General features: G+C 39.6%; 1 protein-coding gene across 1 annotated transcript in view; it reads right to left on the bottom strand.

Annotated features, from left to right (window-relative positions):
* Window positions 1–25,178, bottom strand: part of ME1 (malic enzyme 1) — a 168,661-nt gene that overhangs the window by 126,574 nt on the left and 16,909 nt on the right. Inside the window, exon 2 of the mRNA XM_082048817.1 lies at window positions 1,188–1,321. Coding sequence (XP_081904943.1) covers window positions 1,188–1,321 — 134 coding nt within the window. The remainder of the gene's footprint in view (window positions 1–1,187; window positions 1,322–25,178) is intronic.

Genomic DNA, 25,178 nt, shown 5'->3' with positions numbered 1-25,178 from the left:
CACATAGCCAGACCTATAACTTTCAATCCGTGATGTCTGGAGAAACACAAGTGTTTTTATCCTATGACCTGAAGTAGGAGTGAAAGTTCTTTGCTAGTTAAGAAACATATATAACAATAGTATAAAAGGCCTTTTCTTCCTGCATTTAAGTTGCAGGTGAATAGAAATTCCAGCAATTCAAGTAGAAACAAACAATTGAAACAGCCTTAAAGTCTTAAATGTCATGAAACTTATGAAACAGTGAGCTGTATTACAAAGGGACAACTTCACAGAAGAGTTAAGGAGTAGCTGGGGACAGAAGGACACGGAAGGTTCTTGCCTATGATAACGTCAGTGGTAGAAGCAGGTGTTTTTCATAAAATTTTATGCTCTGCTACATGCAAGGACTCAGCCTAGAACTTTCAAGCCTGGGAAACTACTACTATGGGATATTGCAGTCCCTGAGAGCACTGGAGGATAGTTAACCAAGAAAAGATACCACAGGCATGAGCTCTTCACCTGCTTGTAAGGCCATGCTCATCCTACTCTGCCTCCGTAAAAAACACAGGTTGTGGCAACTTTAAATTATAAAAAAGCCCTGCCACCGACAGACAGGTATCTAAAAGCCACTTGTTACACATAGATAAAAAGACAATACACAACAGAGAAAAGTAAGGAACAGGGGAGAAAATAAAGGAATATTGTTTTGTTCTAGGACCTATAAAACAGTCAGGAAAAAAGAAAACAAAAACAGTATTCATAAATGTTTAAAGCCCTCCCCAGCTTTTTTCTTTAAATAAACAAACAACACTCTATTACATAATAATTTTATAATAGTTTATACATTTTAGATATTTGTTTTAATGTACATGTATCTATTTGCATGTAAAGACTGACTTTTTAGTTTGAAATTAGTTCATTTGCTTCTGATGATCTTTGTATCCTTTGCTTATTGAAATAATAAGTTCATGTGAACAGCACTGGAATATTACCATTTAAAATTAGGAGATGATTTTCTAAAGAAAGCATTCCAGCAAAACTGTATCTTTAGCCTTTTGATTCCCAATCATCGACCACCTGAGTTCAAAAAAATATAAAAAAAAAACCAAAACAACCCACAAAGTTTCATCTGTACTATAATTTAAAAAAAATAAATGGGGGGGACTCTGGTTTGGTAGCTAGCATAAGGTTACATTGCCATACTTTACCTGTCTAGGTCAGATGTCAGCCTTTCAAAATTCTTAAGAATAGAATAAACCTGGGCATCTTGACCAAGAAAGCATGGGGGCAATAATCCATGAATATTCAACTGTTGCCTCTCCTCCAAGGTGAAAGCCATGCCCTGAAAAAAAAAAAAAAAAGAAAAATTATATATATACATATTTTTATATATTCATATATATATTTATATATGAGAGAGAGAGATATCTGAGAGATATTTCCTTTAAAAAAACTCTGCAGCAAAACATAGCACAGGTGAAGTCAGCATCAGAAAAAACATTGAATATTAAACAGAATAATTATGCAATGATTCTAGAAAAAGTTTCATTGAGTCACAGGACAGCAGGCCTGTACAGTACAGTAACTCCATCCCAGGACACAACAGCTTAAGGTTTTCTGACACTGCGAGACTATTACCTGCAAAATTATTAAGTTATAGCTGCAGAAGAGAGCAGCAGTATATTCTCAAACACCCATTTCCTCAGCTGTCTTTCAAACACAAAGCATGCATAGCGTTCATTTTCAGTGTAAACATTATGCTTTTAATATCTGGAAATTTTTCAAGATCTTGGTTATCTCAGATGGTTGTGTATGAATTTTTAACAGAACTCTGTGGTACAATAAAGTCATTGCTATTATTTTATAGTCAAAGAGCGTGGTCCAGTACCTAGTGAATTCAGTCAATAGAAACATGGCCATAGTGAGCTCAGTGCAAACTTACTTTGGTTTTCAAATTCACATTCAGTTACAGTCAGAAAAGTCTGTACAGACTTACTGGATTTCCTCATTGCCTCCAGAAAAGACATTTTAAAGTATTTAGTATGATATGTGGACAGTCACGAAATGCTTAACACTAAAATCCAGCTTGCGGATTGGCAGTCACTGACAATTAGTTGTTTTTTAATGAGGTCTGTCTGTCGAAAACATCTTCAGAAATCACCCAAGCAGCTGTAAGAAAGAGGTTGCCTTCGGAGCGGGAACGCGGCCATGGATTGAGGTTACTTAGAGGTTTTATACGTGCGTGTGCTTATACCTGTGTATAAACAAACCATTAGGCAGTTGCCTAATATTCCACACCTATTGTACAATGATAATCAAAATTGTTTCTTATGAGAAAAATATTTGAGAAAACACCTTAGAAGATATGAAAGAAAAGAAATAGCAGTGCAGTGTTTCTGCACTTACTCTCCTGTGGAAAACAAATGCTACTAAGATACCGTCACATCTACCTCTATAAATATACTTTAAAAATTTCTTTGTTCTGCTACCACTAGAATTAGCTGGGTCAACAAATGATGGGAAAAAGCAGGTAAAGCAAGAGCACAAATACAAGAGGCATCTTTCAGTGTACATTTGCACTGCTCCTGCCTTTTCAAGACAAAAAAACCCGAACATCACAGTCCTTCACACAATGGCAGAATGCCAGTACTGCCTTTCACACAGCACCTAGTGAGTGATACAATGTGATAAATTCATACCAGGTAGTTTCATTACATGAACAGGCTTATTTTTTTTTTTCAGAAATATTTACTTATTTCAGAAATATTTACTTATTCTCACAGAACAAAAGCATAATATAAATCTTCCTATCTCTTTCTACTCTACACCTCTTATACCATTTTTCATCTAAATAATTTGAGTGGTTATGTCATTGTTGAATGAAAAAACAAAACAAAACCAACCTCTGAGGCAACCCCGCCACGCTACCTGTTCTAAAATGCCATTAATCAAATCGTTACCCTTAAATGAAATGAAGACCCCCAAAAAAGGAAAATTACATAATGAACACTTTACAGAACATCGAACATTTCCAGAACATGCTTCTCACACACATAGAAATGGAGGGAAACCAAGTTTAATAAAGGTTCATGACTGTTTTGCTATAGTTTTCCATGCACACAAAATTTCAAAGGTTTCCAGAATTGTACAAAACCCTTGTTTTTTCTTGGCTCTACATTAATTTTCTGTGGCCAGATCCATCATGAGTGTCTTCAGCTGCTACTACAATTTGAAAGACCAACGAAGAAAGGGAAAGTCAATGCTCCTCAGGAGTTTATTCAAAGTTGAGCCCTCGTATCTCCAGTAGGCTTTTTTTTGGCTTTAAAACAAATACATCATAACTGTGCATGTGTGCTCACATGCACACGCTTCAGCACCAGTTGCAAAGGGTTGGGCTTTAGGGAGCTGTAGAGCTTTAGTGGATCTCTCAGTGCTGGCAATAAACTGGCAATCCAGTTACTCTCTGCAACATTCCCTTGTTTCTATCAGTGAAATTTTCTGAAAGAAAAAAGAATTCAAAAGGCCTGTCTTTGCCTTCGCTTTAGGAATAAGAGACGGACTTAATCACTGTGGTAGGGTTTCCCCTCTTACTGGAAAGTACATTTTATTTTAAAACAGACATATGCAAAGTTGATACATCTTTCCAAGTGCCTTGTTTAAAAAAGTATTTTGTCTTGGAATAGTATATTTTCCACATATTGCTACAGGTCCTACAGCAAGTGTTATTTCTCCTGGGCAGTACTACAAAAATACAGCACCCATTTACACCTCCTATGCTATACATGGTTTTAAAATTCTTTACTTGCATACTGTTCTTTGGCACAGACATCACGAATTTTTTAAATTTCTAAGATGGAATGTTGGTTCCTTTTTTCCCCCCTCAGATACCACATATGATCAAAGAAAACGATTATCATTAAAATATATTGCCTAATGATTTAATCAGAGAGGCCATTTTATGCATTAAATGTATGTTATTTCATATTCTTATAACAGAAGGAGCTTCACTACATAAGTTTTATGGTTTATGTCTAGATTTCTTGCACTAGCTTCTCAGATTTTCTTTTCTAGATCAGAATTCTTATTTTGTCCTCTTTAAAGTGTTGTTTTCCAGCCATCCAGCAGAGAGGGCTCTAGGTCCAGCTTGGTTTACGTGCTCTTCTCCTGAGAGAGCATTTTGTGCACACCTGGATGGGAGAGGCTTCTATCAGCTAAAGTGCACCCCATCTACAATAAAAGATGAGGACATTTTTCTTTTGCAGTCTGTATTACAAATAAATTGTCCAGGAAGAACCTCAGTGCAGCAATCTACAAACAACACTTGAGGAAGCGACCACAACTGTAAGTATTAAGCTTTGCCTAATTTGTGTTGATTTATTCACTGGTTTATGCCTTAAAAAGACAACATATACATCACAGAGATTAAAAGTATAGTCATTATTAAGCCTCCCAGGTTCTTCAAGGGTTATGTTTCATATGCTTCTCTATATGCTCTGGTTTTAGCAAAACTAAATTGTTCTTCAGCTACCTCATCATCTTCCTTTCTCACAAACCTTTTCACGGAACTGGGTTTTTCTGTTGTGGGCTTTTTTACTTTTCTCTATTGCTCCTTTGTCACAACAGCCCACTCCTATTCTCAACTGTAAAGAACGCTCTCTGAGTCTGTTTTTTCATTTATTTTCTAGCTTAGTTCATTGCAAATACATTTAATTTTGAATTCATCTCTCCATTTTTAATGATGTGAAGTTTTGTACTTGTAGCAGGGATTTATATTACTGCACATTGCTCTCATACTGCATATTCTCTCATTATTTAATCTCTGTTGATTTATCAGCGCAGCTCTTAACCAGAACATGTCCTTTGTCCCACCTCTATCCTTTCCCCTCAAACCTCTCAATCACAAGGTTGTTTTAGTGCAACTACATATACATCAGTTCTCTTGTTCAATTGCAGCACTGAAAAGACAAAACCCAGAGTAAACAGCGCAACATTGACTTGTATCAGGTAGCATTTTGCGCTGGCTTGTGACTGAATTCTCAAGCAGTGCATGAAAAGACAGAGAGCACATTCAAAATATTTCAAGAGCTGTGTCAGCCCTGACCCCAGCCAGCAAAGAGACAAGACTTCTTAACACAAGCTAGATTGCAGTGACAAACTTTTTGTTCAGACAGCATATCTGAAGCTCATCTAATTGCAAAATTTCTGTAAACTTCTCAAGAAAAAGAGAGTGCTCCAAAGTAATGTGTGTATGCTGTCTATGCGTTAATGAGATTCAGCTTCACTAAAGGGCAGCCAGAACCATCTCCAAATAGTATTCATTGCAGGAATCCTCCTCCAGTTTCTTTCAAGACTTCACCCTCTTTTGCTGCAATAGGTCAAAATTTCAATTTTTAGAAACCCCTCCCCCCTTAGAAACAGCTTCTTTCCTTCTGTCAGCCTCACTGCAGGTATGTCACAAAGCTATTAGCTTGACAGCATGCAGAAGGATGCTGGCTTAGAAAAGGAAGCCATGTGCACATCCAAGGTTCTCAGACTCTGCTAAGAGAAGACCAAGCCCTGTAAGACTTCAGGTCATCCCTGGAACTCAGAAGACAACCATCAACACCTACATCCAAACTCGAGTACCTGCATGTATATTTGAGCAGAATGGATCTGTACAGGAAGGAAGACATGAAGAGGAAGATAAAAAGATGTAGCAGGAAAGTACACCTACAAGGACCATCTATTACACACACACTCACACACAAATTACCTCTGGATTGCTGATTTAAGATACTACCAGAGAAAAAAAAAAAAAAAAAAAATCACAGTTTCTGAAGTATTTTGGTGACAACGGACAAGTAGGTTCCTCATTGTCTCAGAGTCAATCAAAAAGTAAAAAACACTCTCCATTTAAAATCTCACTCTATATATCTAGATCACAAAAGTGCCGTGGACCCATTTCAACAAGATGTTGCAAGAGCCACCCAAACCTGAGGGACCCAGATACGCACAACATCTGCTGCAGTGGCCAGAAGGAGGACAGCTGGCTCCGCACCACCCCTCGCAGCCTCCCCCCGCAGCTCTGGGTAACCCTCAGCACAGTAAAAGTGGCTGGGAAGCTCTGCCAGACAAAGCTCCAAGAAAATCTCAGGGCAATGCAAGTCTGCTCAAGATCTGAATCAATTTTGTGAAGAAATGGACTTACAGAATCCTGAAATTCTCAAAAAAAAAAAAAAGGAAATGCAAACAAGATGAATCCTTTTGGCTGAACGACCAAATCCATTCTCCAGTTACCGGAGAAGAGTTTTTTTTCCCCCCAAGATGTCCCACATGAATAATCAGTGGCATTACTATTAGTCGCCAGTCATACACCATCCCATACTGCTCACACCACTTCATGCACATGATTGTCTCCAGAAATTCAGCTGCAGGACTAGACACAGTCCTCAGGAAAACACAATCTTTGGCATCCAATCTGTTTGCAAGCAAATCTTTTGCTGGTCAAGCTTTTGCCTTCAGTAATTTTGGCTTGTCATACTACTTCTAGTACTGTTAAGGAAGAATCCAAGTCAAAAAATCAATAAAAAAATTTTCTTTTGCTTTATTTTAAGGAAAACTTCTTACGCTGAGGAAAGAGCAAAACATATGTATAGTCCTGCAAAATATAAGATACATGACAACAGTTTCAGGGACTTAAAATATCATAAGTCACTTCAAGATCAGAATACTAAAAAATATGACACACATGAATTTTCAGGTGTTTTAAGGTACATTTAAGAGCTTATTGATTGCAAATTCCTTTCAGATATTTTATATCATTAGTATTTTTATAAAGTCACCTTAAAAACAGGCAAAAATAAAGCTTTACAAGCATTTGCCCTTCATTTTGCATTTTTATTATCCAAACACGACTTCAGAGAAACCAGATAAATACTTTAAATACTCCATGTCCAACACTCATTTCAAGGCATAATACCCCAGGAAGTAGTTAAAATAACTAATCTGAGCACATGCTGCATAATAAACTCATTCTGCTGAAAACAAATGTGGGTCACGACGAGGCACTGGGGCTGGAACACTACTTATGGCTAAAGACGTTAGTGCTGGTTTCTCTAACCATTCTTGTCATGACTGCCAAAAAAATATTACAAGCACAACCAATGCAGATACCTGGATGAACATCTTTTCTGCAACCAGCACTTCAGGCCAGACTAGTCACACAAAGCACCCCTGTATCTAAGAAGAGGGAGTAATTATTTTAACGGTGCAAATTCACACACAGATTTCTGTCATCAGGGGTCTTCTGTTGGACCTGAAGAAAAACTAGCCCTGCAAACTGCCAGTTTACATTGATTTAGAGCGCCAAGTTTCTTCTTAGGCATGATTCGTTCTAAAAAAATATATACAGAAGAAGGGCTTAAAGAGCAGAACCCAATTTTGAATTGAAAAAATATCAGGATGATTAACATTTTAAAGAAAAAAAAAATCCTTTTAAATTATTCTTATGAAGACAAGTGAGAATGATGACAAATAGAATTAAAGTTGATAAGACGAAAGGATATGATTACCAGCAGAAAATTATGACAGTTTGAGGATGTGTAGCATTAAGAGACAAAAACTGAACATGAAAATACAAAATCTCTGCTGCAACACTCTGGCAACACACACAGGAAAAAGCTCAATGACTTTTCAGAAGCAAAGCAGATTGGTAACCATTTGTAATGCAAACATTATCTAAGGTGAGACAGAACTGCCATCTTTCAAAAAAAAGTGCAAGCATTTTCCCCCAAAACTGTGCCCAGATCCCTAGCCAGGTATCTAATGAGGCACACTGGTTAGCTCTGGATTATGCATTTTGGATTATGTTTAAAAAATCAGTATAAAATCCAGTGATTAACAACTCATTAACAACTTTGGCAGAGGAACTGGGTTTTGTTGTCCTCACCCAGTCCCCAGCACACGGGTACCTTGGCTCGTAGCTGAGAACCCCTAAAACAGTTGTGAAACCTGCTGTGAGGTGCCTGCAATGGAGTTTGACAAGCCAGACACATACAGGTGACTGCCCTGGCTGGGACGAGGAAGGAGAAAGCCAGAAAAGGACCATTGGCAAAGTGTGAACAGCAGAACGCAGTTTAGATAAAGAGCTTTTTGATAAGCCCTTGTGCACAGGCATGCATCAGGACTTGTGAGACTGCCAGGTAAGCTGAAGGTAAATTAAAAAAAATACACTCTAGTTAATGGGCACAGCGCTGACCATAAGAGAAAAGGAGGAACTGGCTTAGTTTCAGCTATAAAATGTCAAAAAGGCACAGGTTCTGTTTTGTGCACATTTTTTAAACACAGCCTTTTAACAACTATTTAAGTTGGAGAACTATATTCTGACATTTGACATTTAAAATTTCAAAGTTGTTTTTCTAGAGTCATGATATATCTGCTGCAGCGTGCTACACGCACAATTATTTATAGTTCTTGAGAAAGCTGAGAGATCTGGAGTATATTCACAACCTAATTCTAAGTCCATAGGATTTTCAAACGCAAACTTAAAAAGTCATGTCAACAGGGGAAACTGAAACAAAAGTCAAAGTCAGCTTCCAACAAATAAAGCACAAATAAATTCAGTAGCTAATAAACACACCCAGAGACTTATGACTCAAAACAAATGCAGATGGCCAGAAGGAGATCAGACTTCTCTTGGCAAATTCATCAGGGGAACGTGTGGGCAGCTTGGCAGCCTTGCAGTGAGCTGATACGGTGATTGCATACAAGCATGATTCAGATCAGCACATTAGAAATGACACATCACAGCAGCCTTATTTTAGCAATCGCCCTTTAACCTACTGTAAACAATTATCTGAAAGTAAGCAAGCAAACCTATTCTAAGAAACTTTTTGCATATATTTATTACACATACATAAAGTAAAATCTCTTTGCATTGCATACTCTCTCTTCACCTTAATTTTGTGACGGCTGTATTCAAACAGCAGACAATGACCAGCTGAGCCGTAAAACAAGTCACCAGGATAATATGTAAAAATGTATTGCATGCTGAGGTATAAATGTAGGATGGGACTGACTCCAATTAGACGCTAAATTTAGGTGTTTGCTTGCAATCTAGGTACCTATCCTCCCATTATAATTATAGGATACATAATACTGATTAAAATAAAGCCTAAAGAAGGATCCAACTCCCCCTAGAACAGATATCTTGCAGTTAGCAATCCAAATTGCTCCCTAGTCTCCAATGGCTATATTGACTACAGACCAGATTTGCACACATAAGCACCTACTGCCACCTGGGATGATTGAAGGTATTGGAGAAATCAACATGGCAAAGCTCATTACAGCAATGAGATCGACTATAAACCAACTGCGGAGGAGACACAAGAGCAGATAAAGGCCAGGCACAACACTCTGTATCTCACTATTTGTGGGCCACTACATCAAACTCTGATCATCTTCTGACTCCTCAAACCATGCATCCCATTAAAAATCATGTTAACTCTGAACCCTTCATATTATTACAGGAATTTTTAAACTCAAAGCAACAAAAAAATTGCAAGGGCTGGATTTGTATGGCATTCTTACAGCATCTGCAGCTGAAATAATTAAGATGCTCAGGGGTAGTTGTGTTAGAGTAAGATCTGCAGAGATTCCTATCCTATCCTACCCTATCCTATCCTATCCTATCCTATCCTATCCTATCCTATCCTATCCTATCCTATCCTATCCTATCCTATCCACCACTTCTCTTGTAAGTAACAATCATGCAGCTGATCGCACATGAGCTGGTGTGAGGGTGCTCCATAGGTCCCCAGGTCCCTGGAAATGTAGTGACCCTCAAATATGCCTTTATAAACACTTAGGATGAGCTCTGGCTATGGGAACCATTCTGGAAAAAGATAACAGCAGTTTACTACACTGCTTTCAAACTCGTTGAGTGTGTTCTTATGATAGATGTCAATTTTCAACACAGTTTACCTGTACTATAGATTAAAAACACTAGTTGTAGGCCACTTTAGAGCTGGATGAATCATGGTAACACAATTAATCTTGTTAATTACTGCCTTTGTCAATATTGTCTGTCTTCTACAGACGTATCAATGTGCAGCTGTATGTTTAGATATATAATTTTTATAGCCACACGAATTAAAAGTTTAATGCGTGATAGTGATTTTTAAAAAATTCAGATGTCACTAAGTTTTACTAGACGATATGTGAAATTCTACTTCAGAAATTAATTCACTTGTAAAGTAGATGCTGTGAGTCAGTACTGGTATAACTCTAATCAAGGATGCTTGTGATGCTAGCAGTGGAATAAGTAACATGGAATCTCTGTTTATGAAGGGAATTTAGATAAGCGTAATATCAGCTGACATTAAATATATTGCTAACCAGAATGATTCCAAATAAAATACCAGATAAAAGCTGTAATAATCTTACAAATAAAGAACAGTATCCAAGTATGCAGTCTCCAATATGCAATATTTACATTTGCAAAATATTTTTTGAGAGTCAGTCATATGGAAAAAAAGATATTTTTTGAGAGTCAGTCATGATTTCCATGTAGGTAGAAGAGGAATTTCAGTGACTGCCAAAAATTCCATCTGTCTAACATAAGTACTTCACCAAATACAGGTTAGTAAGCCCTGAAATCCTGAGGGGATTTGGTAAACCTGATATGCTTAACAGATTTTGTTGTTGCCTTTCAGAGACTAAACAGATTACCAACTACTGTATTCTGGGGTTCTAGTAGGACTATGCAAGAAATTTCTCTTAACTAGCATGATAAATAATTAACATAAATAAGTATTTAAAATACTATAACACAGAGTTGCTTAGAGGAAAGCAGATGCCTACCTCAATACTATGGTCTTCACCTCTAGCGCTAAATGGTATAAATGAAATCTGAAGAAAGAGCCTAAGAAAATGCAATGCAAAAGGATGCAAGCAGAAAGAAATGGCAGAAGGCACGTTTGTGCAGAACTACTGCAAAAAGGAGCAGACTTGAAGTTTGTTTAGTGGACAATTAAAATAAATAAATAAATAAAAGTTTCCCACACAGATCAGCATATCTTAAAACTGTATTTTTAAGCATCTTCCTAATTATGGCAACTCAAAAAGAAGTGAATCCTTCCTCTGATGACCAAACTACTAAGTGCCTCCTTGGCTTGCAGTTGCTGACACACAGATGCCTGACATCTGTTTTCCTTTCCTCACAGTTTCAGCCTGGGTAGATGCTTCTCCTTGACCCACAGATGCTCCTACCCACATGGTCCTCAAGCTGAGAAATTACTGCATTGAACAGCTCCTTCCTCACCTACAACAGCACCAGCATCATCAGCTTGAGAGGATTCTCCCTACTGCATCCACGTGGTGACAGGGAGACTGGCTGGTCTGACGAACCGCAAAGATCTGACCTGAGAGCTGAGGGCACTGAAACGTGCTGACACCAGTCACATAGATTATCGGATTACTCGTGGGTAGCATACTGTGTCACTGAGTCTAAAAGTTACGTGACTACTCAAAATTAGTCCTCTGGGCACCCTCCACAGACTATGGAGAAAGACTGAGTGGGACTCTAGCAGGTGCTTCTTTCTCTTTTTTTGGCCTACAAAGTAATGTAAACAACCACTTCAGACTAAATGCATGAGATGAATACTTTCCATTGTCATCAGTAATTCAGGCTTTCTATTACCACAGTCTATGACCTGTAAGTCTTTCAGTTGTGTGCAATCATAGCATATATTGCATACCTATCGATCATTTTCCCTTCTGCAGATTGCAACTTACTTTTTCTTTTATCATCTCAGTCCAAGAGCTGACAATACATGCATACATGAAAACAGCAATGCCTACCCAAACCCTTTGTTTGGGGAGCTTGCTTCCTCCAACCTTGCTATCTGTTCTCAAAATTTGGCATTACATTAAAACCAAACTAAAGCAACATGCAAAAATTCATACTCTGAATGGACCCGATCTATAAGCACAGTCTTAGTATCCAACAGGTAGATATTTGTTCCATTTTTACTGCAACAATAAGTATCATATTTGCAGAATTCTATTGTAAGCAAAAGTCTTATTTCTTGCTGAGAAGTCACTGAAAATTCATGCGCTCTCCACAGGTCCTGCCAGCAAACCTACTCCAGCCTGGGCTTCCCACAGGGTCACAGCCTCCTTTGGGCATCCCCCTGCTCCAGCCTGGAGTCCTCCTTGGGCTGCAGTGGGTATCTACTCCACCGTGGACCTCCACGAGCTTCACGGGGACAGCCGATCTCACCATGGGCTGCACCACAGACTGCAGGGGAATCTCTGCTCTGGTGCTTTGGGCAGCTCCTGCCCCCCCTTCTGCACTGACCTTGGTGTCTGCAGAGTTGTTTCTCTCACATATTCTCACTCCTGTCTCTGGCTGCAATTGCTGTTGTGCAGCTTACTCTTTCCCCCTCTTAAATATGTTATCCCAGAGGCATTACCAGCATCACAGAATCATAGAACAGTTTTGGTTAGAAGGGACATTCAAAGCTCATCTAGTCCAAACCCCCAGGCCATGAGCAGGGACATCTGTAACTAGATCAGGTTGCTCAGAGCTCCATCCAGCCTGGCCTTGAATGTTTCCAGGGATGGGGCATCTGCCACCTCTCTGGGCAACTTATTACCACCCTCATTATAAAAAATGTCTTCCTCATGTCTAACCTGAATCTCCCCTCTCCTAGTTTAAAACCATTACCCCTTGTCCTATTGCAACAGGCCCTTCTAAAAAGTCTGTCTCCATCTTTCTTATAGGCGCCTTTTAAGTACTGAAAGGCCACAATAAGGTCTCCACAAGCCTTCTCTTCTCCAGGCTGAACGACCCCAGCTCTCTCAGCCTGTCCTCACAGAAGCGATGTTCCATTCCTCTGATCATCTTGGTGGCCTCCTCTGGCCCCTTTCCAAGAGGTCCATGTCTTTCCTGTGCTGTGGGCTCCAGAGCTGGATGCAGGACTCCAAGTGGGGTCTCATAACTGATGGGCTCATCCTTGGCGAGCAGACAGGTCCATCTCGGAGTCAGCTGGCACTGTCTCTGTCAGACAGTGGGAAAGCTTCTAGCAGACTCTCACAGAAGCCACTTCAGCAGCTGCCCTGTCACCAAAACCTTGCCATGCAAACCCAATACATAGTGAAAGAACGTATATATTATCAACAGTTTTCTTTTCTTTACATACGTTGTCTGTTAGCTTTGCTCAGTATGTAGCAATGACGCACCTGTTACATGACAGGGTCTTTTTTCCATTTTGAATTCTTAAACACTCAGAGTAGCCACCAGTAGCCACACTCATTACTAGAACCGCAGACAAAGATTATCACTGCATCTGAAGTAGCAGCTATGGGATAGAAGAGTGCACGTAACTTTGTCATAAAGTTGTACATCTTCCTGAAAATTAAAAGCCTATCTGAACTTTGCTACAGTTTTGTTTGGGTCTCTTTAGTTTAAGGCAGGATGAAAAAAAAAAAAATATATAAAATCAAGGACCAGATGTCTAAGTCAGACTCTTAAAACATAAACTCAATAGGAAAAATAAGACACAGTGAGCCCAGGAACTTACTGCAAGCTCTGATTTTGTTACCTAAAACTGTCACTTAACCAGTTACAGAGAAAGCAAAGCTGTGCAACAGCCTTCAAAGAGTATGGAAAAAGTTAGTTGATTGAAGTAAGATATCTACTAATGGCAGAACAATTCCATTTAAAACTGGTGTACCAGATGGATTCATAGAACTCAGATTTGGCCAAGATACAACCTGTGCATCAACTGTATCTCCTTAGAATCTGCATAGAAGAGATCAGACTTAAATAAATAATGGAAAAAGCTGTGACAAAGTGGGGTATTTTGCTTTTCTTTTTCTTTGACTGCTCTCCAAAAGAGCTAGACTCATCTAAGCAAACACTAGATTAAAGAAAAGTTAATACTATGGAAATAAAATCTGAACAGTAGTTAAGGAAACCAGCCAATATGAAACCAGCTGAATTTGCTATCAGGCACACAAGAGTTCTACCTGAAAGGAAATTCTTGAAGGTGAAAAAATGCCACGGATCCCCTCCCAGTAAACCCAATTCATTTCAAGCTGCTACTGTTTTCAAAGCAAAACAAGGATTTACTTGCCCTTTTATCCATCTGTGTCACTCACTGAAACTCAAGTCAACATGAAAACAAAACAGAAAAACAAACAAACAATCTTAAGAAAACAAATTCCAATGCTGACATTGAAAAACGTATCCTGGCATTCAACATTAAACACAAGCATATTTGATTGAACCTGAAGGCAATGTTGCCCCTACATTCCCACTTTTCACATTTTCTAGTACCTAATTATGCATCCCCATTAGAAGCTTTTCCTTGCTACATGGCTGCCTCTTTTCCTAAAAGAAACCATGGTGCTGGATCCATCAAATGAGAACAAATGAGAACAAAATGAGAACAAATATCTTGTTTAAACCTGATTAATCTGGAGCAGGCATTAATCACTGCCCTTGACAGAAGCTTGTTCTGGACACACTGAGCGAGCAGACCTATAAACACAGCGTCTATGCAATATAGTACGGAGCACTCAGTAACAGAGGAAGTAGTTTCAAGACACACTGGCAAAACACAACATTTGCAGGCTAATAGTAAAAGAAATAAAACCAGTTATGCAATCAAGGCAAAGTATAATACTGTGACAGATCTAAGGAAATAATTCTAACAGGGGTTTCTTTAAGTCTTACATGGAGCCCTTGAGCTTGAGATGATACCTATTTGCAACAAATTGAACCAAAACTGTTTCAAAGAGCCATAAACCTGCCCCTTAGCTTCCGCGACCCGAACTGCCTCTCTGGGGTTTTAGATAGCTTATGGTAGAAACTTTAAATGGAAAAGTGGACCACATTAATGGTGGTTGTCTCTACTTTCACTATCTATACTGTAGTAATACTGCCAGATGCTATTCAGACCATTTCACATAATGGCATAGGAGCCTTCAGCTGCTCACAATGACTCCTGATGACCAAGTACCCAGAGCTTGACGGCAATCTAAAAACCTTTTGTTATTTCACCATTGGTCCTGACTGTTCTGCCAGATGTACCACTACTTGCCGTGTGATGTGAGAGGGGAAATCTTCCAAACCAGCATGGCTGGTTTCGAGAGGGACTACTCTGGCTCTCCTTCTCCAAAAGCATTGGTCTAAAAAAGGAGTTTCTGCTGTGGTACAGAAGCATCAGCTTTAAGTCTCTCAACATGGCAAAGCAATCCTTGAAAGGAACAGATTTCTTTCATCAGTCCTGGCACTCAAAATAAGACCATATGTCTAAGCTATAATATGCAAAATTTTCCAATGACAGCGTATTTTTGTAGTAGCAAATGTGATTTACATAGATTGAACTTCAGGATCCGTTTACAAGATTCATGAGCAAAACCGGTTTTCTTATAGTAAAAAAAAAAACAAACAACCCACTTCTCGCTGCTCAGAGGAAGCAAGCTTTAATACTGCAAAATCAGTAGCCTTCCTGGGGACACAGACCCAATTTAGTTATGTCTATTTGCCTCTCACGGCAGCCAAAAAAAGTAGCTGACTTTTCCAGAAATAAAGGAAAAACAGGAAAGGCACAATAAGGAGTTGCTGAAAGAGCACAACAGAACGCAGGGAAAGAGTACAGAACTGAAATGATGTGACTGAAAGCAATGGAAATGGAAAAGTTAAGCAGAAGGCCCAAGCAGATGGGGAACAAAAAGTCAGCTAAGCAAGTGAAACAGTAACGGGATTTATTTTCTATGGATAACTGAAAGAGAGCTCAAAGGGAGGAGTCACGGACAATAGAGAGCAAGTCCAACCTGTGCATGGAAACACTAAAATTAGGGAACAGGCATGAATGCAAATGCGAAGGCTAAAGAAGTTGAGCTCAGAAGAATGCTAGAATGAAAAAACTGGTGCTGCAAGTAATTGTGCAAGAAGAGCTTTGGGCTGCTGCAATCTGCTTCACACACACAAAGCACCTTACTTTGCTGTTTGCTCCTAATTATGCCAGGATGGAAAGCTTAAATGACACTAAAAAAGTGACATTTCCTTTCCCAGGCAGAGGGGGCCAGCACAGGAAGCAAGGGAGGGCTCTAAAGCAACACTGAAAAAAATATAACCTGGTGAATGAGCACTTACAATGATTATAGACACCCGCTGGCACTTGGAATTAATGGCCTTGGCCACATTACTTGTTCCCACCTAGTAATCACGATCTAAGCTCTAAGTTCACCAGTATCACTATCTCCAAACCTTTGGCTCGTATCGTGACAGAACAAGTATTCATGTACAACTTTCATTTTACACCTACGTGCACCCTTCCAGGCTGACTCTCCATCACCAGGAACTGGAACTACAATTTAATGATCCCCCTTCCACTGGGCAGCATGAAGCGCATCTAGTGGCTCTAGACCCAAGAGCCGCCTCCCTGATTTATCAACATGGGAAAAGCAACTACTTTCTGAAAAGGCACCACAGAAACAATTCTCATGTGTCACAGTATCACACTGGAAGTTCACATGGATGAATCCTGAATCAGAGTTGTCTTTCAGAGGGAATTACAAACCATACGCTTAAAGGGGAATACGAGGGTCCTTCAAACAAAGCAGGTACCCAAAACACGTCATCCACTGGGAAAGTATCTCCCAGCTTGGCAAGTTTTTAAAGCTGGAATCTTTAAATTACTGTGTTGAACCAGAACTATTTACTAGTCTCTGCAAAATGAATGCTTCTGTGTAAGGGCTTGGACAAGTCTACTATTAGTAATACTACAGAAAACAACAAAAACCCTCTACTAGATACTCTAATTTCTCCCATGTGTGGAAGAATGAGCTGAACAGCACTTAGATATTTCTAACCTTTTATATTCTAAAGTAGAGACACAAATTGTGAAAGGCACCTATGCAACTCCAACGAACACAGAAAATTCTGGGTTTGTGTGCACAGATTCCTCAACGTTTATCCTCTTACACATACAGGCATATGTGCGACCAACTAGGTAACTTCCTCCATAGACTACACAATTTGCCAAAGAAACATCTAGTACAAACAACAAAAGGAAAACGCAATTTTAAAGTAACAATAATTAAGTCCTGAAGCTTTGGTATGGGTTATTGCCTATGATACTATGGTATCTAATGTCTGTCATTTCTGAAGTGTCAGTGACAGCAAAGTTCAAGATCTGTTACCTAAAAGTAGGTCAACTGGGAACTCCCCAGTTAGCCAGGAGTGCTGATACATAATTGAAAGTGGCTTGGTGAGCACCTCCGCCAGCTCTCTCAGAAGCTTATTAAAGGTGGGAAGATTAATCTAACCTCATTTGCTCTAATTAACAACCTCATTTAATCCACGGTCTAATGTGAATGACTAATGGCTGAAAGATAGTAATCTCTTTAATTGGACTGTCCTAAACACAGTTAATATTGCTTCTAATTTAGATCAGAGGAATATTTATAGCACCTATGTGACTTTTTTGTTTCAGCATAGCACAGATAGAGACACATATTTTTTCTTATTATTTCTAGTGTGTTTACTTATCTGACACTATTTGGCAATTTAGAAACAAACTCTGAAGTCCAGCTTTTTCAAGAAAGACATGGCTGGAGGGATTTTTTTTAGGCCAATTCTCACCCTTGGATAGTTCTTACTAAAAAAAGAAGCAAAATAAGTCAGTGGACATCGCAGCAACACTGAAGTACATGGATTCTAACAATATCATCAAAACCACAAATATTCTGTTGTTAAACAGCTGGATTTTTCACAGTTCAACAATAATTCCCTACAGTGTCTGTTAATTGATTAATATATTTCTAAGGTACACTAAAGAGATGAATTACTGAAGGGATCATTTTCATCTGCATACAGAAAAGTAATTCAGAATAAAAACATTTTCTCTTTCTTTTTTTTTTAAACACTACAGATGGTAAGAAGTTTCAGCAATGTGGGGAGAGAGAGAACCCTGTCTCTCATATTGTTTCAGCTTGAGCTCTGCAGATACCAAGACCCGGAGGACCTCTGTGCGTGCTCTTGTCCAACATAGGACCACTCTACTTTAAGCCAACAGAGATGGTTGCGTCAGCCTGGATTGCATGGAGGAACTCACAAACTCCAGCCAAGTAGTTATGTGAGCAACAGCCCTGACGTACGTGCCAGCAGAAGAATGCTTTTGGTACATCACTCCATGTTGCCCAAGACGGCAGTAAAGCTACACTGACAAAAACCTTCCTCTTGGAGGCCCACATCCCACCTCCAGGAGAGGGCTCTACCCACACAGCTGCATCAGCCCAGGCTCTGCTGTGGCCCTCCAAAAAAATCACTGCCCATCCTGCCCTGAGAGAGCCTTCGAGAAGAACTGTTCACATCATTGCCATTGAAAAAAAAGCATGTCTGGTTAAATAATTTTGGTCTGTGCAGCTTGTTTCTGCTGAACAGTGTGTGCAAGCAGCCCTTTAAACACAAACACACACCAAAAACTGATTCAGTCTGCTCAGTCGTTTGTAACAAGATTTGTACCAAATGAAATGGAAAGTAATATATACCCCTGGTTAATGCAGTACCATGACTGAAATTAAAAGCCTTGTTATTCTCCTTGCTGAGCTAGAGCAGATACCAAGGTCACACAGGTCATTGCTGAAGTGGGGAAGGGGAAACGGATCATCAGTCAGGACACTTTCCAAGTTGAACATATTTACAAAACCTGAAGCGTTCCAGCTCCTTGAATGAGGTGATTCTTGCATGCACTTCATCAACTTTCTCTTGTAGAAATACAAGAGAAAACATAACTACTCTTGCAATAAAAAAAAACCTTCTGGAACCCTTTCAGGCTGTGACACATTAGGAATGCTGAAGTACACGATTTAAATTCTGCCTTGTTTCTCAAATCTACCTCAAAATCCCTATCCAGACCTGCTCTATATCATACACATGAACCTTTTTTGTTTTGTCAGGGATTAGTGTCTAGCCATCAGAAAGATTTATATAACTGACTAAAAACAAACTGCCAGGTGATACTCCTATATAGGCTTTTTTAACTCTAGAAGGAGTTCTCTCCTAGGTATACACACATCAGTTTACTGAAATGAAAATGAGGGATACATCACTGATGTTAATGAATGCAAATACTATTGCATGTTCTTTACAATACTCTAGGAGAATACTTTACAATACTCTAGGAGAATTCATGGAAAAGGCGGCCTGCGGATGGCCTCACAGGCTATCCAAAGATACTTTAACTAAAAAGATGGTTCTTACTTCTTCATTTATAAACAAATGAATAAATAAATAACTCACCCATATATAAAGGGTGAGTGCCACGAGGATGGAGCCAGGCTCTTCTTGGTGGCAAAAAATGATAGGACAAGGGGTAATGGGATCAAGCTAGAACATAAGAGGTTCCACTTAAATTTGAGAAAAAACTTCTCAGTGAGGGTGCCAGAACACTGGAACAGGCTGCCCAGAGAGGTTGTGGAGTCTCCTTCTCTGGAGACATTCAAAACCCGCCTGGACACGTTCCTGTGCGACCTCACCTGGGCGTTCCTGCTCTAGCAGGGGGATTGGACTAGATGATCTTTTGAGGTCCCTTCCAATCCCAAACATACTGTGATACTGTGATTTCCACATTGTCCTAAAACAAGCTTTAACAATCCCTCTATTAATTTGTTTTATGGGTTTTGTGCCTTGAACAAATATGCAGAAAAATGTATAAATGGGAGGAGCTGAAAACTTTTTTCAAAGCATATGGAGTTTGGGCATTTAAATGACATCTGTGCCTGCCAGCATGAGGAGCTGCGGGCAGACGAGCATCCTGGCAGCGGGTCAGCAAGGAGTGAGTGAGGCTGGGAGAATCTCCCCTATCCGAACTCTAATTCAGAAGCAACTGTTTGCATCTTAATCAATGCTAAATAATAGCAAAATAGACTTTATAACAAGATACTACTATCTTAACAGTATAAAGGTAGTCAGCTAAATTATTCTTTTTAACATCTCATATGAAAGAGTATTAAGACATTATACAGGAAGATAGCAGTAACCATCCAACAGTAGTAACAGCCGCGGGAATTTCAGCATTGGGCTTTGTTCCTATATGTTACTGTATGTACTTCTACTTTGTTTTTTCCTTCCAAATATGGTTGGAGTAAACACACAAAAACACAGTGACACAAAGAATATCCATCCAAAGTGATTAGATAAGAGCCAAGGAAAGGAAGCTAAATATATGCTTGCTCAGGGTTTAATACGCATAACATACAAAACTTTTGTCAGGAAGGAAAAATAAGACAACAGCCAGCTCAGCCTTTCTTGAAGATGAGAAGAAATACAGGAGATACTGCTGGCACCACTGATCTCTAAACCAGTTCTGGATCTTCAGGATTCAATGTAACTACGCATTAAACCACACCCAATTTTTAGAACATTAGGTTAATTGAGCACAGTGTAAATATTTTCATCAGTCTGACTCAAAGCACAAAACTTTTCGATGGCTATTAAGAACTAGACTCATCTTTGCATCCACACAGAGTAAGAACTGCTCCCAACCAAGGTGGTTTTCCCTAAGCTATTCCTAGGTGTAAGTGGAAAGAAACAAAAGCATGTTATACATACGCTAGTCTACGTGTAATTTTTTTCACGCTTTCACTATGACATACTATAAATAACATATTTCTACCTGAATACACATTTCAGGGGCAGGGAAATTACAGGACACTCCTAGGAACATGCTGCCTGCATTTGGATACATGCCTAATCTCACTGATCTTATTTATTTATAGGTGAAATTCTCTTATTTCTTCATTATGAGAAGGATGGTTGCTCAAGCAGGGAAAAGAAAAAATGCAAAAAAAACACAGTAAATCAGCACTAACTTTGAGCCACAGCAACTCCATATATTGGGTCATGAGATTTTTTGTTTGATGGAGGCTTTTTAATTAAGTTTCCCGGTTGTCACCACTCACTGTATTTGGCTCACATTGTGGAACAGCCTCAGAGCACTTGAAGTGAATTAGTTTGGGGTAAAAAGTAATTAGAAGATATATTCCAGGAGTTCACTTAATATGCCTGAGCTGTAAGCTGGTATTCAGTCCACAGGATCAGACTACAGTTAGCCCAAAAGAAAAAAAAAAATACCCCACATCTCCCCCTTCCTGCCAAAGAAGCAAACAAACAAACCCCAAAATTAAAATCCAGACCATAAAACTCAAAATGTAAAAAATCCACCTCCCCCAAAAATTCAAAATAAGTTTTCAAAGAGCTCCAATCCCCGACTCTCCTAAAAAATCCTTGACACTGTACACTGTGGGCATCTGGTCTATAGATCAACACTATCTGCAATTGAAGACATGGGCCATAAAGGGCAGAGTGTTTGTTACTTGCATACAGTTTGCAAATCTATTATGTAAGCACATTACCTTAATTAAAATGTAAGAGATTGGAGTGGAAACTATTCTAACGTGAGCATGGGGTACTGCAAATGCTGTTTTTCTCTTCAACAGAATACAGAAGAGAAAAACGTCACATTCCCTTTTATGGTGTACTTGTTATATTTCCACTGACACGTTAACATAAGCAAGAATAATATGATTAAATTATTCTGAATTGTGCAGTCATAAAGAATTACACATGCCTCAGGACAACTGCAAATTGAACAAAACAGCCTATAATTCCGAGAGGAGAAACAGCAGCAGATTTTGGCTTTCTCCCTAAAGAGGTTCCTGGTCAGTGGAGATTCTGACTCACCAGGATGTTTTGTGCTATTTCTACTCCATTGTCATTAATTAGGTCAGGTGCAACCCCAATATGTCTATCAATAGCCAAACTTTAGGGTTTATTCTTATCTCTTGTAAGCTACATAGCTAGTGTAGCTCCAGAAGATGTGATTCTTCTCCAGTCACTGAAATGACTGAGCCTGCAGAGCTCCAGGCTGTTTGAGCAGGCTGGGACCATGGCAGGGAAGGCGGCCAGTTCACTGGTCAGTGACATGGAGGTCACTTTAAACCTTGGAAGCAGATGACACGTTCAGCAAGGTTTCAGTGTAATGGGGCAAGCTTTTCTAAGGAACCCAAACGCATCCCTATTTCCTACAAACTATAGGTCCACCAGACTCCATTTGATCTGGTTTTATTCCATTCACACACATTGCAGTATTTTGAAGTTGTCTCCGGTTTGAGCAAAAAGCTAGGTCAGATAAGCTCCAGGGCTCTCTTCCAACCTACATTATTCTGTGACTCTGGACCTCAGTTTCTAGGCTACTATTAGGGCATCCAAAAACCACTGAGAATCCAAACAAGAAGTTGTAAAACAACTTTCAGAAAGGTAACTGAGATGGGAAATGGACAGGAAAAAGAAACAAAAGGAAAAAAAAAAAATGAGAACAAGGTTCCAAAAAATCAGAGGCAGAAATCTAGCAAGATTAAGATGAACTGCCTCTTTTTCCAGGTGACAGAAATCAGTTTTGACAGCAAGACAGATCATCCTTTCTACCTGGTTTGAACTCTCAACTACAGCAACCTATCTGTAGATAGCAAGCCAGCAGAGTTTCAAGTTGCCTTTGCTAGCTTTCATATCAGTTTATTTAGTTACAGAGCTAGGACCTACTTTAACAATTCACTCAACTGGAACAGATGAGAGCTTGAAGCAGTTGGTGTGGAGGCTTTTCAAACCTTTTACTTTTATGTCTCCTCTGCAGCACACTTCGACTGTGCCTTGCAGTTTAATTTCAGTGCACCAAAACTTCTGACAGATCTAAATGAACTGAGGAAAGAGAAAACAACTGGGGTAAGGGGTGGGGAGGGGGGAATCATCACAGCTGATTTGCTCTGTAGACCCAGGCAGAAGTTTTTCAACCTGAGAATTAAATTTCTTTAGTGATGATGGGATTGTCCACTTAGTAGTTATTAGGAAAATTCCTTGAAATTAATAATAACCATTTTGCTTTAGGAAGAGCCCCAGCTAGCATTCTCTCAGGCCAGACATAGCAGGATGGGATGAGAACCACAGGGTTCTGCTAGATCTTTCCCCTGCCACAGTTACTTATGCTGTAAAGAGAAAGCACTGCCTTGGATTTGCCTGAATACGTATTTCCCAGCTTCTCAAGGAGATGCTGTAGTTGCACTGTATTTCTTTTACACAAGTGTTGATAGCTCTTTGAAAACTCCACAGAGAGCAACAGAGGAACCAGAGACACAACAGGTTGTCTTTTTTTATAGTATTCCAAAACTTGTACAATATTGCCAAGAGACTTGTATTCAACAGAACTTATGCATTTGACAGAGAGGTCATGCACCTGTTAAATGTATATGCAGATATTTCTTCCTCCCCCTACTATTTATATATGAAGAATATAAATGTTTAGCTGAATAACTAAGATCTCTGATTGCAATAGATACCAACAATGGTAACCAAGTATCAGGCTGACAAACTGTCCTTGTTCCTTTAGCACCTACAATGTAAATCCCCAGATCACAGGCCACAGGCTTTAGCCTCCTTAACCTCTGGCTAGAAGAGCAATATGACAAGACATGCAATCCAGGAGATTACTGGAGAGCGTCAGGGATGATACAGAAGATACTGCTGGGTGAGCCAGCCAGCGGTGATGCAGAGCTGGACCTGCTATTCACAAGCAAGAAAGAAATGACCAGGGAGACAATAATCAATGCCAGCCTTGGGTAAAGTGACTAGACTAGGACAGATCAAGATCCTGAAGGGACTGAGGAAGACAAGTAGGACACTACAGACTCAATTTAAGCCAAGGGTAAATCATCCCTGATCAACTTGATTGCCTTAGATGGTAAAATGACTGGATTTATAGACAAGGGGAGACAGATGATGTCATTTATCTCACCTTAAGCAAGGCTTTCAAAACTGGCTCCCAAAAAATCCTTGTACCCCACTTGGGAAACTACAGTCTAGATGGGTGGACAACTACTTGGGTAAAAATCTGGTGTCGGATGATGGGGCTCAGAAGGAAACAGTTAATAACAGGTTATGCTCACCCACAGGTCAGTAACAAATTGAGTGGTGCAGGAGTCTGTAATGGGACCTGTCCTGTTTAGCAGTTCCTTATCAATGACCTGGAGAAGGCAATGGAGCAAACTCTCATCAGGTTTGCACCAAATGGGGGCAGCCATAGATACACCTAAGAGCAGGGCAGCCATCCAAAGGAACTGAACCTGGAGGAAGGGGCTGACAAGAACAGTGTGAAATTCAACGAGGACAAATGGAAAGGAAACAATACAGGCTGCAGTTCGGGCTGGTGACAGAGTGACTGGCTGACATGGAACAGGTCAGCCACAAAGGACCTGGTGGACAGCAAGCTGAGAAGAAGCCAACAGTGTGCACAGGCAACAAAGGCAACCAACAGTATCCTGGGGTATATTATAATACCAACAGGATAGCATGCTAATGGGAGCACAGATTGAGGAAAGTTACCATATCCCTTTACTTGGCACTCATCTATGATACAGTCCAACTTTGGGTCACCAATAGAAGAAAGACATGAATAAACGGGAGCAAGTTCAGTGAAGGGCCACCAAGATGATCAAGGGCTGAAGCACATAATCTCTTAGGAAACTGATCTTGTTCAGCCTGCAGAAGAGAAGGCTTTGCATGGACCTAATAGCAGCCTTCCTGCACCTATGGTGAGGCTATCAAGATGACAGAGCCAGACTCTCCACAGCAGAACACAGCAGGAGGGCAAGAGACAATAGGCAGATAAAACAAAAGAGGCTCAGCCTGTATATAAGGAAAAAATATTTTCCCATAAGCACAAACACACAAACAGGGTGCCCAGAGACTCTGTACAGTCTCTATCCTTAGAGGTTTTCCAAGACCTGACAGGATACAGCCCCAAGCAACCTGTTCCCATTTTGAATCTGACCCTGCTTTGAGTAGGAGACTGGACTAGAGACCTCCTTAAGTCCTTTCTGACAGAAATAACCCTATGGTTTTATAATACTTCACTCACATTCCCTGTGATGATCTTACAAGCTCCTTCTACTAAGTAGTACTCAGACAGTGATTTTCATAGTTTTAAGAAAAAAAGGATCATTTCAAGAAGCATCACAGTTTTTTAGCACCAGACACTAGAAATAAATATCTTCATGGTGAGGAATGCCATGTACTTTCATTTCATTTGGTTCATATTATTATTGTTGCTGATGTTACTCTCAGTCAGGCAGGAGAAAAAAAAAAGAATACACAC

Source organism: Streptopelia decaocto, assembly GCF_964273445.1.
Source record: "Streptopelia decaocto genome assembly, chromosome: 3".
Classification (NCBI taxonomy): domain Eukaryota; kingdom Metazoa; phylum Chordata; class Aves; order Columbiformes; family Columbidae; genus Streptopelia; species Streptopelia decaocto.
The sequence above is the reverse complement of the archived record's forward strand: the minus strand, read 5'-3'. Positions and strand labels throughout refer to the sequence as shown.